The sequence below is a fragment of the Ambystoma mexicanum genome, chromosome 3p (assembly GCF_040938575.1).
Source record: "Ambystoma mexicanum isolate Mex_15411 chromosome 3p, UKY_AmexF1_1, whole genome shotgun sequence".
Lineage (NCBI taxonomy): Eukaryota > Metazoa > Chordata > Amphibia > Caudata > Ambystomatidae > Ambystoma > Ambystoma mexicanum.
The window spans coordinates 643,099,456-643,113,884 of NC_090925.1; the positions used below are offsets into that span (position 1 = coordinate 643,099,456).

The window sequence follows — 14,429 nt, forward strand, 5'->3', positions numbered from 1 at the left end:
CAATTAGAGAAGTAATCTGCAACTTTGTTTCTATTAAACCAGGTGTGAAAGCAAAGAGCAGGGTCGGAAGCAGAGCCACTGGCAGGTCCAGCAATGCCGTCAGCAGGCAATTGTGAGTAATTGTTTAGCTCTCCTATGCCTTATGTTTTTTTTTTGTTAATACTCCAGGTGATTTTTTTTTATTCTTTTTGTTTATGGGGCCACAAAACTCGCTATGCTTCTGCCTTACATTCCAGCTCTACCCGTGAAAACATTTGCCAGCATTCGCCCGTTCTTAGAAACTGTAAAACACGGGTGGGTTCCATTAGGTAGAGGATCTTTTCATACTCCAGGGCTCCCTCCACATCTCTCTTGGTGTTTTTGAGTTTATCGCCCTTCTTCCCCCCCCAGCATGTTGCATGGTCCAGCACCGATGCCTCCTGAAGCGTCGTTCGGTTGGGTAGATTGAACCCCTCTTTTCATAAAGGCAGGTTGATCTCCTGGCGGCTTATCAAGTGCTTTTCCTTGTCGCCACACACGACTCTCCCTTGGAGTGACAGTAGATTCTTCCAGTAGGTATCCATGATGATGATTGGATTGGCAATGCTCTCCGCTTCTACAATATCTGGAACAGTCTTTGGCTTGAGGGAGCTCACTCGTCTACACAATGAAAACTTGAGGGCCGTCCATCTATCAGACATCTGCTTTTCTTTGACGCTGCGTCTTGGAAATCGCATGGAGGACATCCACGTGCATGCACGCTCCACCGCAGGTGGACGCGTGCGTGCAATTACCTCTTTGTAGAAAGTGACTCCCTGTTTGCAGCACTGTTTGGTTTATGTTCACCAACCTCATCTCACCGTACCAGCATTGGCCATTTGGTATCCAGGAAGAAAATAGGGTTGCAGGAATGTAACATATTTTTAAGATGTATTTGCACGGTTATTAAACCAAACAAAGAAAAGATTTAGAAAAGTCAGGCCCATGCAGAACTGTTTTTAAAAAGGACACTGGCTACAGACCAAAACTTACCGCTGATGGTGCAATATCTATTAGCTAAAATCTTTGCTCTGATGATCATCTTTTGGTGCCCTCCTCTGTGAGTCTTTGCAAGAGGGATGGTCTATGTTCATCAGTGGCTATCTGGCCATCTCCGTATTACAGACTTTAAGTACATCTCACTGAATAGGACCAAAAGGCCAACAAGTGTCCAGGGTGCAATGGCCACTTGCCCTCTGCTGAGGGTGGCCGGTTCTGATTAGGGCACAGTCACTACTGATCTGAATATGGATCGTCACCTTCTGTAATGGCACAGTCAAGCTATAAAGTTATGGAAGGGTATCACTACCCACAAAAATTCCTGATAGTTAACCCCGGGTATTTTCCACCTTTTGTCTGAGGATAATGTGGCCAGAAATAATGTTTCCTGACATTGTTGCTTTGGAAATCAACCGCCTACACGTATGGGCACGAGTGAATCCACACTGCTGTTCTCCAGTGTCTCTAAAGCAGGGCCATGCAGATCCCCCTTGCCGCTCTAGGGATTAGCTAAAGTTTGTATTGGTCATACTGCACACATATTTTGACAATGACTGAAAACATTTGCATCACAAAAAAAAGGAAATATTGCGGCTCAAATCTGTATATTTTTCAGCCTGTGGTCATAATTAAAATATCAATAGGTAGCTCCTAAACTTAAACAAGTCTATTGCTGACGTCTTTGTTGTGACTTTTGGTTGAGATGCTGCTCTTAAAGAGGGAGTCATTTGCTTTAAATGATGTGCGGCACTTCGGAACCCAGATGCTGTGTCCATCAAATATTAGAAATTGACATCGATTGGTCCTTCAGGATAATTCAAATGAGTGCAACATGGATAAAACACACTTTTATTTTTTTCTTTTTTTTTTAGACCTTATTTAATGCCATTTCCGAAATTTTGGAGCACAATTGAAAATTACATATGTTGTCGCTGTAGTGATCTCAAAACTGCTGTAAGTGGGACTGTCTCGATGCGCAGCAGCACCTCTCCTTCCCCCAATGCAGAGCTTCTAGGCTGAATGTAGATTTCTTAGAGATGAATAGAAAAGAATTTCGTTCTCTCACACCCCCCCCCACACCACCCCGTCCAAAATTCAGTCCAATTTCAAGATGTTTACTCTGTAATCCAACGGTACATTTTTGGATTCCAAGGGACCATCAAAATAGCAAACATTTTCACCCCCAACAAATTCGTATTACGTTATTGCTGACAATCTATGAATGGGTGTGTGAATTAATTACTTCAAGAGTTATCATGCACACTTGTGATATTACATAGGTAGAAAGTGTTGTGGGCATATATTACAGTAAAATACACCTGCACTGTACTCCTAGACCCATCCTGTTATTCCAAAGCAGGAGGGGATATCAGCACAGCTTTCAATCTATGTCGAGGATTGTTGCTCTAGCCCGCTTACGTCTTCTTTCGGAACGCTGAAGTTCACTAAATGGTTAACCAGGATATTGGCTCCCTGATATCCATTAATATCGGGAAATTAAATTCAAATTACCACTAAATCTAACATTTGCATGTGCATAAACGCAAAATACTCAAAGGTATGCACGTATAGCAACATCATATTCCGGTGTGCATACCACCATTTAGGATCAATTATTAAATGTGACGCTGTAATCCAATTCTTTTGAATGTGGTTCTAAATATGGCCCGGGCTGGAGTGCATAAACAAATATGCTTATGAATGTCAACATATCCAAGAATAAACTCCTGACCCATTTTTAGATGGCATAATCTAAGATGTACACGTTATGCCATAATGTAGTAACACAATCCACAACTTTCTGGAACTTCTCAATTTAAGCAATATTTCTTCTCGGATTTTCCAATTTTAGTTACAGCCCGGAATAACTTGTTCAATTTCCCTCGTATTCGATAAGAAGCTTTGTAGGTTAACTTTTTTAAAACACCCAGGACAAGGGTGGAACAAATTAAAAGGCTTGTTAACATGTCTTTTAACATGTTTTTATACCAGCATAATTTCTATAACTAATTTGCTGCAGGTGTGAAGTGTCCCAGGCGTTCTTGTGTGCTGCAATGGGGGGCCGAGTCAGTAATATGGTGCTATGTATTTGTTGGGGAGACTGTTTACTATTTGGATATTTGACCCATTTTTCTCATTCATTGGGGTCTTCCAGTATGTTTGAAATTTGTATTCAAATGAAATCCACATATTTCAGAAAGTGAAATGGGTAGAAAAATGTACTGCAAAAGAAAAAGCTCTTAAACAGGAGGACGTGTTTGCCAACAATCCCAACTATTTCTAAAACTAGCTGTCTATAGCGTAACAAATGCTGATCCGAGAGAGAGAGAGAGAGAGAAAGAGAGAAAAAGAGAGAGAGAGATGCAGTCTATTGGCCATTGCTACCATCTTGTGGTGAAACTTTGATAGTGCAACAATTTCACAATGACATCCTAAGCCTTTTATGGATTCTTAAAGTGCATTTCACAGATCTTAATAAGCAAGCACAATGTTCACTTTGCATACCTAATCTGGATCCAGTTGAAGGAAAAGGTTGGCATTGCACAAGGAAGTAAATGGGTTGCTGCAAAAAAGAGCACTTTCTTCGTTTTGTACAATTGTTCTTCCTCCCAAATAATTCTGAACGAAACATGCAACTTCCCAATCTGTTATCCCCCATCTTCGGTAAATTGGAAGAGTTTGGTAATCCTTCATGTCTTTTTTTCCACGTGGATAATGTCTGTTAAACCTGCACTAAGTGAGCTGGTGAGCTTCATTTGAAGCTGATTCTTGGGAGTTAGAGGAGCTCTGGTGTGTGTCCTAGGGCAATACCACCGGACAGATCCCAGACTCTGACCTGCACATTTCTCAGTTGAAACGATCTCCCCAGTTATTCTGTTCATGTAGGCTAGGCTTGCAACTTAATGTTCATGGACTGTCACTCATTTGTGACAGCTATGTCCCTACTTTCTTGCATCTTGTCTTATTAAATTGCATTTTAGGGGGGTGTGTGTGTGTGCGTGCGTGCGTGCGTGTGTGTGTGTGTGTTGCAAAATATACTTAAGTTAGTTTTCTAATGCTGGCCACACTGTTGTAGATGTCAGCTAGAAAGGCCACTTATGGTGGTCCAGATCACGTTATTGAAGCGGGAAATAGCGGGTGGGGAGGCATCCGGGATGTCACCGGGAGAGCGATAGGTTAAAAGTGAAACTGGTGGTGTAACTGGGGTGCTATATGGAACAAACTAGTCTCTTTTATAATCCTAAACAAGATGTCCACATTTTTGTCTGGTTTAGTTGTGTTTTTATGGGTCCGTAACATATTACTACTGTTTGTCTCTTGCCCGCACAGGATGAGGGTCGTATGGTGTACATAAGGAACCTGTCTGCCAGTATGAGTTCGGGCGAGCTGAAGAAGCGATTTGAAACCTTCGGGGAGATCACAGAGTGCCGGGTGCTCAGCAGGACTAACAAGTAAGAGACAGCCCACCTTCCATGTACCCCCCTCCCCCAAAGACCTAGCCACATCCTGGCCTGCTAAAGCTGCCCTCCACGTTACTCAAAGGGGATGATCCTTCATGCATCTTGGATTTCATTCTCCTGCACCACATCTGGTTTCTCCTTCTTTCACTCCGCCCTGCTGGACATTGTTGTGGTCAGGTGGGTGCCCCCGCTTATGTATGGAGATTCCCTGGGTGCTGCCAAGCAGTGGTGCCGGGTAGAGCTTGCTGCAGCAGTGAGTGAGCACTTCAGCGTGGTGTGCGCTACCGGCTCAAATTTCTTTGCGATCCCAATGGTGTAGGTTGCATCGGCACTGGCGGGATTCAAGCAGAAGTGGGAAGCTGGCACAATTGATCAAAGCATTTGTATTTGCTTTAGCTTTTCTTTTGTGCATAGATTCACCTGGCAATGTTTGTGCATAGGACCTCCTAGTTGTGAGGTGGTTCCCCCAGTACCATAAGGGGTGCAGAGTGAATTTGGTGCTGGTGTTGGGTCTGGACTGGAGTGTGCCTGCCTTCCCTTTGAGCGGGTGACCTAAGGTGGATGGACATGTGTATACGGATAGACTGAGTAGTGGCTGTTTTTCTTCTTGTCAGATTATCGCTGACTTCTATGAGAAGCATTCAGGTCAATCTGTCAAAGATTCAAGAAACCAGTCCTCAACCTTTTTGCATCCAGGGTGCCGTGTCTGGATCATTTCTTCTAGGGTCCCAGATTCTGACATTGCTGATGAGTGGCTAATGCCTTGGCCTCATCGTTTTCTTAATGCATTTATCCTATTCGCAAGCTGCTAGCAAAGCAGAGGAAAAAGAGGGTGATTCAGGTTTAATCCTGGTAGATTGTTGTTGGCCTTGAAGAAGTGGTTTGCTCTTCTTTGCCAGTTGGCTAAAGCCCCCTTTAGGAAGCTTTCCCTCTCTGCTCCCAGTCCATCTTAAATGGGAAAGACTGTTAGTATGAAGTGGAAATAGTGAGGCAAGGCCAACAAATACAATGTGTGCCCCAAGACCTATCAGTTTGCATTCAGCAGTCTCAGTACCCCTTTCCCTTATCTTCCTATGTTGAGAATGGTCAGTGCTTCAAATAAGCAGGGTACTCAGCATCAAGTACAGCTTATTTCCTGTTCATGTCCTCTGAACCTGCTCCTTTTGGGGTGGAACCAAGCCTGATTTGCATATGGTCTTTCCCATTTTGTGATGGCTTAGTAGGTGAAGAACGATGGTCTGGAGGGTTGACCAGAGCAATGCCAGAGGTTACGATTGATTCAAAACCTTCCAGCCATCACCTCTTTTGTTTTCACTCTGAACCTGCAGTGGCAGTTTGGGTGTCTTGCCCTTTTGAGGAGTTTGGCTCTGGTAATCCTCTCTGGGCTTCAGGATTTACACTGTCCTCCCTTTTGAGGAGTTTGGCTCTGGTAATCCTCTCTGGGCTTCAGGATTTACACTGGCCTTCAGCCTTCTCTGTTTAAACTCTTAGCGTGTTTTAAGGTCTTGCTTTGGTAGCTGTCGGCACAGCTTGTGGAATTGAGGTGCTTGGGGCTTCACCTTGCATGCAGCCTTTTCAGTGGTTAAGATGTAATCTAGCACCCTGACCCAGTTTATAAAGTGAAAACCAGCTGCTATAACATCCTCAACAAATCCAGCTCCAGGCACGCCCAGGTGCTGCTGCACTTCCCTTGGGAAGGGCCTGCTTCGATTCCATCCCATGGCTCAACTTCGCCCATTCCCCTCGTTACTTTCCCTCCAGACTCTCGGCTCTGCCCAGCATGGCAAATGTGATTGATACATGGTGCTCACTGCAGTTAGTTTGTAGTACGTTTACCGGTGTTGCAGTATCTGTTGTGTAGGGTTCTCTTTTTCAACGAACCCCTTCCTGTCTCCAGTTTGGGCACTCTGATGGCGCTTTATAAAAATGTAAAATAAATGAATAAAAAATAAATAACGTGATTTGGAATTTTCACCAAATGGCCACACTGTGGGTGGGGGAGAAACAGTACGTTTTTCTTAATGACCGCTGTATCCCCCGCAACTTGGCCAGTGTGCCTAATGAAGTACATGGGTGCTAATGGGTAAGCGGGGAAGAAAAAGAGAGGGGAAGGGAAAGAGGCACTGGCCAGCAGCACTTGGGATGCTTGGAACGTGGGTTTATAGTAGAGAATTCAGCTCGCATTCCGAGCTTCCTGATTGGCCAGTGCCCCCTTCAGGGTGCTAATGTGCTATTAAATGTACAGACCAATGTTCTAATTGTCTCATTTTCGCAATGCCCAGGGGTGACAAATATGGCTTCATCACCTACCGATACCCAGAGAATGCTGCTCTGTCGCTGAAGAATGGCGCCTCATTGCGGAAGAGGCAAGAACCTGCTTTCCAGCTGAGTTACGGGGGCCTCCGGCAGTTCTGGACAAGATATACAGACCTGGGTAAGAGCGCTCATCTTTGGCAAGCTTGATGGCGAGGGGTTGCCGGTTAAACAAACTTCGAACTCCATGAATGGGATCATACAGGATAGGTCTGTAAGCCAGCAGCCTTGTAACCTAATGATAAGAGCAGTGAGAATGAGAAATACTAGATATTGGCCACTATGGATGAGTCACTGTCCAGAACGTGACATGTTTTGAGAGGTTTATAGTCATTGCATCGAATTCCTACCATCAACATACCATTCCATCTAAAAAAATGCAACGAAAAAAAGCATTGAATGCCTTTTTTTAATGGGGGTTCCCCCCGAACCCGCATTTTATTAACCTTTAAAACCCATTATAATTAAACTAAACCCTTTACCTTTAAAAAAAAAAAGCATTCACTGCTTTTTTTCGATCCATTATTTTCAATGATAAGGCATTCAATGGTATTGTATTCGATGCAATGACCAGATACCGTTATGAGATGAGAGCCCAAGAATCAAATACCACCCATCGTTTTAGAATCTACTTGGCTCCTCCCACTTTTCCTAGAACTGGGCAAACCGTCATCGTGTTACTTCCTGCTCGGCACACTGTACCCATCCTTTTAATGATGGAAAATGCCCCATCAGGTTGCTCTTGGGCAGGGCACTGTGTCTGCCATTTGTGTATTTCATCTCTAATCTGCAAGGCCTGGTTGAACACATCAAAAATAACTGAAGTTAATGCAGGGAGGGCTTTTCTGTCTAGCAGAATAGGTTTACTGTGTAACCGAGCTAGATTTCTGTACTCCAGGCCACACCTGCAGGAGTTGAACACCCGGCAACGGCTCTGTCCCACACCCGCTTCATTTTGTTGGCTGCGTATTTTGAGTGCTTGATGACCGTCCCCAATGTTTGTCTCACGCATTTCCTGTTCATGCTCCAGATTCCAACATGGAGGACACGTCCCCGCTGCCCATGAAGAGCAAGTATGAAACCATGGACTTCGACAGCCTGCTGAAGGAGGCCCAGCGGAGCCTGCAGCGGTAACAGCCTGGCACGCTGTACGAGCACCTCGATACCTCAGTCAAGGCACTTCCGAAATGTTTACGTTCTCAAAAGAAACTGAGTCTATTGGGGTTAGGGAGAAAATAGAGAAAGGAACAAAAGACTTTTATCCCTTAAAATTGATGTTTACATGAACAAAGCTGCTTCTGTTTGTGAGTCTCCGCAGTGTTTGGTGTCCCACTGCCACATTTGAGTATCCTTGCTTCTGAGTGGGTGTTCTTGGTGTGGCTGCACACTGTCTCCTCCCCGCCTCCTGTGATTTCCCCAGCTCCCCCCTACTTTGCCCCTCGTGTAGTCGCAGAGGTGTTTTCCACTTGCCATTGCTGTCTGCAGTGTGTGACAATGAAGATGTCAATTGTGTATAGAGTTAAAATTCTAAATTTGTATTCAAAGAGCAACGATACGTTCTATCACGGAGATGTATTTATTGTTAGCATATACCCAATTTGATGTGCGTTTCCTTGGTTTAAGACTATGCATTGTAATGAGGTGTTTGCCAAAGAATAGACAGCGTCAATCGTCACAAAGCAAAAAGTCCCTTAATGTTCCCAAAGACAATGAAATGTCAAGTATTAAGAGACAGATTATGAAATGCTCTCAAGAATCAATATGCACGCCCTAGAAAATGACCGGGGTCTTCCTCGGCAAGCCGGAACTGTCATACTGACCATTTGCATGGCGCACACCAAACACTGAATTGTTGCTTGGCACTTAATGGATGTTCTCAGCCAACTCAACGGTACTAGTTTTATCTTCCTTTGGCAGATAAACAGCTGTCTTGGGCCTGTGCCAGCATTCGCGTCGTTGAATTGCACACAGATCGCTTCAGCAGGCCCAGTGCCGGATTGTCCATTAGGCCAAGTAGGCACCGCCATATGGGCCCCACTCCTTTTAGGGCCCCCGCAACAACGGATCAAAAGGAAGCGGTGCAGAAAATGAAAAACACATTAGCAGATCATTTGCGAGGGGGGGGGGGCGACATTTTGACTGCCTGGGCGCCTCCACAGGGTTTAATCCGGCACTGAGCAGGCACCCCCCCGCCCCCCACTTATTTCATCTGTGCAACACTGGTAAATCATCTAGAACAATTGCCCCATTTTTTCAAGAATAGCCCCATGTTGCTGTGACCCAAAGAGAAGCTGAGAACCAGGCATCGGCCGGGATTCGGGTGCGCGCACAATACCCGCTTGTGCGTTCTCCTTTTGGTGCTGCTCAAATTATGAATGCTACACCTCAAGGAGAATATGCTGCGGTTTAGTTGGCACAGCCTAAGGTGTCGGGTGTACACAGTGTTTGCAAGCTCCATTACATGTACCCCATTCGCTGCCTTGTCACTTTTGTTTTTCCACAGTTACGTAAGGAGGAATTAGTGGGTGGAAGGGGATTGGCGGTATGAGTAACCTGCCGCTTCCGTACTCTCCACATATAGGTGCAATCTCTGAGAGACATGGAAGGTGGAACTTGATTGGCGTATCCTACTTCTGCACCAGTATCGCTGCCCACTTAAGAAGCTATTGTAAGGACTGAGAAGGGGTTAAGTCCTAAACAAAAAAAGTGGGGGGAACTCATTAACATACCAATGGAATGTGACATCATCAGAAATTAGCATATCAAGGTGGAATATGTAAATTTCATTCAATTGCTTTGCATAACCATAGAAATTTAACGGGGCGAATGGCATTTGCCTTCCATAAAAGGAACACACAAAAAAAAACAAGGAAGGATGTTTTGCTCTAAAAGTTTTTTGAAAACGTTAAAAGGTGTGCCTGTTTTAAAATCCAAGAACATGCAATCCCGGAATGTGACATTTCACCTTTAAATTGAGTGTTGCACTTCGTCAGGTTATGTGGTGCAGTGGTGAAGTGCCCGGCCTGCGAACTAGGCGACTGAGGTTCGAGTCCCGAGGTTAGTGTAAAAAAGACAGTCAATGTTTCTCCTGCTGAAAAAGGTGGGGGGACTCTGTTCACCCGTGTGTACCCTCAACTTGAGCTCTGAGCTCAGAGAATACTATGTTTCTGTCTCATGCTGTCCTGTTGGGGCTAGTGGAGGTATTCCCCCGGCCCCCCTTAAAAATAGTATTATTTTAGCAATAAATCAAGATGTCTACGAACCTTCTGTACCCGGAGTCTGGTTTTATCCTTCTAAATCCTCCATACCTTACTTATAACTAGAAGCCATGCACATTAGGATACCGAGTTGACCTTTGTCAACAGGGTATTAACAAAGCCATATTCCCCCTTGACCTGGTCGACTGAAAAAGATGCTATTTATCGGGAGATCGCAAAAGGGTCTTGAGATGCTGAGGAGAAAAGGTGCCCAGCATTCTCGGTCATGCACCTAGATCATTCCCATTCCAGCTGATGATCTGACCAGGACAGGCCTGTGGGATTTAGCCATACTGTATTGACTGGCAATAGCAGCCTCAAAAGCCTTAGAATAAAAAGGGGTTCTATGTTGTTTACCTCAATATTTAATTGTTCCTGCCCCACCGTAGGTAAGGGAGGAAGGATTGAGCGTCTGTCTTTGGCCAGGGCCTCATTGTAGCTCTGCCTTTGTTCCTTCTAAACAATGATGTTTACATGTGATTGCAATAGAGCTTTACTGTAGAATGTATATATGATCACGCCCTTAGGGTGGAAAGGTACTGTTCCGCGCTGATGTCTCACACAAAATATTCTTGACGCAGCAGCGAAAGTTTTTGCCGCATCTCCTCGACTTGATGTGACCTCCAGGGGGGGAATTTGCTGTGGTGGTACACAGTAAGAAAAGGACACGGTGGAAGTTTAGCATGCCATCATGGATGGAGTTCAAATTGGCTTTCGCCCATCGCCTTTTGATGTGCATCAGCGTCTTTCATGGGCATGTTTTGACTTGATCCAAATGAGCCTCCTTGGAACCTCCACCCGATTCCTTCTGCTGTATCGTCCACGGCTAAAATCTCAGCGTTTGTCCATTGTGAGATGCACCATGGTAGCCTTCAAGCTACCACTACTGGGGTAAGGATGCAATAAGCACTTTGTTTGTTTTAATTTGTGGGCATTTCCTGAGGCCTTTTAGAGTATCATTTTGACAGAACATTCACCGGCACTTATGCAAATGTGGGAACACGCATTTCAGAAGCACACATATCTAGAGCAGTGGGGGTATCCATCCCTTTTGCCTTCAGGCATTCACCTGGAGGCAGGTGCGTGATCTAGATCTTCGATTGTTGAGTAGACCAGTGTCCGCTTGGGAAGAATGAATGCACAGTGAATGCTTGAGATTGAGATTCTGATTGGCTGTTGCATGGTTGGCCAGGAAGGCAGAGTAAAAGTGGAAATCTCATCCCGTGTTCAGCAGTTTTCTGCACAATTGGAAGATCGGATCTTGGGAATTGCAATATATTGAAGGAGAAAGTTCACACAAGATGATGGGGTGTGAGGACAGTCCTGAATGAGTGAAAACGCTGGCAATATGCACGCTCTCTGGCCCTTGTTAAGTGGATATTCTAAAGGTTTTTAGATTTCAAAATGTACGTGGGTGAATTAGTGAGGGCATTCTGTTTTGCGATTGATGCCATGGTTGGGGTTTAGCACTTGAGCATAGGTGGAGGGTGAGGTGTAGGCGGGGCACATGTGCATCCATTGTTCCAGCTTGCACCTACACAACACATCCGTGTTGGTTTTGTTTCATTCTGTCTTTTCCTGTGTACCGCACTTCGGTGTTTTCCAAACTGGGTGTGTTAGTGGGCACCCTTCCGTTTATTCAGGGTTGCGTTCAGGGTGTCCAGGGGATTGCTGTTTTGGATCGTCTTGCGAGGTGGTTTTCAGAGTATGGCCTACTGGATCTGAATCCAGGCCTCCACACCAGGAGGTGCCCTGTAGAGGGCAAGGACCTTGGCTGGTCTCAAAAGTCTTGACGGCACTTCTTTAAAGGTCAAATAAAAAAAGGTTTAAGTGGCTGAGCTGAAGTGCATGATGCCAAACTCATGGCTTAAGCCATGGCAGAAGTTACTGTTGCCTAGTCAGCCTGTTTTTCTGCGAGACTTCCCTCAAAACATCCGATGCATGTTCGTTTACAGGGGTGTCTGGGCTTTGCATCGAAAGCTATACCATCGAATGCATTTGCATTGAATTTTTTACATCTAAAGAATTTGCATCGAATGCATGTTTTTGGGGGGTAAAGGTTTAATTAGTGTTCAGGTGGATTTTTAAGGGTAAAGAACAACGATTTGGGAGGGGGACCCCCCCACCCCTGAGAAAGAAAAATGCATTTGATGCACATTTTTTAGATGGAAAAAAATCAATGCAAATGCGCCTCGATGCAAGGGATTCAATGCAATGGCCAGAAACCCTTTAAAGGGTACAGCAACCTTGCATGATTACAGAGCGCATGGTCAACCCTGAGAGGCCTCTTGCAGTCGATTACCAAGGTTTGCTACACAACCCAATTGTACTCCTTTTGTAATCCTCAGAAGGATGAAAGCCTAAGTGGACCTGCAGTGATTTCAATCTGTGACCAGGAGGACACACCACGAGTTCAATTCAGACCCCTGTGCAGGGGTCTGTAACCTTTGGCTCTCTAGATGTTTTGGTCTTCAACTCTCATCAGCCCTAGCCAGAATAGTCAATGTTTGGTGTCATGGGAATCGTCGTACAAAACGTCTGCAGAGCCTCAAGTTTCAGACCCCTAGTATAGTGGACGCATTAGTCCACTGAGCCACAGATCTGGCTGTTTCAGACATCCATCTCTGAGCATAGAGTTGACTTTGTACGGGGCTCTTGCTGCCCGATGATCAGATGCACTTTCCTCCCATTGCCTAACCAAGCCAGAAACCTCTCCAAGAGTATGTTGTACACAAAAGGAGCCCCTCCACTTCCAGGCACTGACCCTGAACGGTTTTCAGAATGCTACCACTGTCTGGGACCTCAGATATTTGGCCAGAAAGATGTCATAGAAACACATTCAATTGGAACTGTGGCTTCCCATCTGAGGGTTGTGAAATAGAACTTGTCAGAGGCCATATAGGAATATAATATAAGTAAGCGATTCACAGAAAAAGTTGTACATGAAGTTAACCACCTTCCAGCAGTGCTGCTTGTGGACAATTCAGTAAAAGGTCAAGGAGTCCTGGGAGAGGCCTAGCGAAGCAGTCCTACCATCTGAAGAAACTCAAACTAGAGGCTGGGTAGGGAATGTGGTGTCGGGTGTGAAAGGATACGGTCAGACCTGACTCGCTTTAGTTGTTGTCATTTTCTGTTTATGGATCTATGCACAAAGAGTCTAAAAACGAATGCATCAACTGTACTCTGGGGGTCAAAATTGGAAGGATTATTTCCAATGGGAATCTTGGCAAGACCAGCTGCATCTTGTATAGTTTGATGTGTATTATTTTTTGTTTGCTCACCCAGTGCATCGGGTGCCCCTTCGAGTTTTTTGCTGCTCAAGGTTTCATTCACAGGGCCCTTGTGAGTTTCTCCAGACATTGCGTTTGGCTAGAGCATTTAATAATTCCATACGGGATAGGTTATACAGGGCATTATTAGTTCAGTATACATCTGAGTAAAGGGGTGGCAAATGGTGGCGTGCTCATTGTATGTCTGTATGTGTGTGTGTGTGTGTGTGTGTGCGCGCGCGCACGTCTGTTAGTGTGATCTGAAGTACTACTTTGGGAGAGGGAGGAGGTGTGACAATTTCACCTGGACGGAGGAAAACCTCCACATTATTATTTATAAGTAGGCAAAATTCTACTTTTTTTTAAAAAAAAAAAGGAAAAACACTGCTTATAGTTGATTTGACTGATTAATTAAAAAATATTTTTTTAATTGGTAGTTTTTTACGTACATAATATTTCACTTTTTACATTTTGTCCCCTTATTTATGTAACCTACTCTTAACCAATAGTGGCACAAATTCTTATGCCTTCAACAGTTTGTTTAATTTTCACTTCAATTGCGTGATTTCACAAATTACCTTTTTTTAAAGAAAAGAATGTTTTTGTTGTAATTTTTACATGGTTCTGATTTCTGTAGACAAATAGTTAATTTAACCAAAATCATATTTTATCCGAAAAGTTGTAACGTTATTGATGTTTAAATTCTGTATTTTTCCAAGTTTGTTTGCCCTTTCCCCAGAATGTTTTCCTGCTCCTGCGCCTCAGGAGGTTCTTGTTTACATCACAATGACTGTATGTAGAATCTCTCTACTCATGTTCTGTAAATAGTAAAGGTGATCTTGCAGATCAATAAAACATACATATATGCTATAAAGATTGAAAGTATGTCTGTCCTATTGCTCACATTTGTCAAGTCCCTACAATGGTTTCCACTTGCTGATAATTGGGAGTACAAATAAAGAAATTAACTTGGACAAAGCGAAAGGAGTCATATGAACAAGATCACAGTTTGGTCAAGAGGAGAACCTGCATGCTTCAGTCTTCTAGATTGACAGTCAGATACTCGTCTGTTCTGTCCACCTATATGTGACACGGTCTTTTACACATCTCAG

General features: G+C 44.3%; 1 protein-coding gene across 2 annotated transcripts in view; it reads left to right on the forward strand.

The window, feature by feature from the left end:
* Nucleotides 1-14,191, forward strand: part of PPARGC1B (PPARG coactivator 1 beta) — a 203,063-nt gene extending 188,872 nt beyond the window's left edge. For both annotated transcript variants that reach the window (XM_069651407.1, XM_069651408.1), the window contains exons 9-12: nucleotides 43-112; nucleotides 4,348-4,469; nucleotides 6,761-6,912; nucleotides 7,822-14,191. In XM_069651407.1, the coding sequence (XP_069507508.1) occupies nucleotides 43-112; nucleotides 4,348-4,469; nucleotides 6,761-6,912; nucleotides 7,822-7,925 (448 nt within the window). In that variant the 3' untranslated portion in view covers nucleotides 7,926-14,191. The remainder of the gene's footprint in view (nucleotides 1-42; nucleotides 113-4,347; nucleotides 4,470-6,760; nucleotides 6,913-7,821) is intronic.
* The last annotated feature ends 238 nt before the right edge of the window (nucleotides 14,192-14,429 follow it).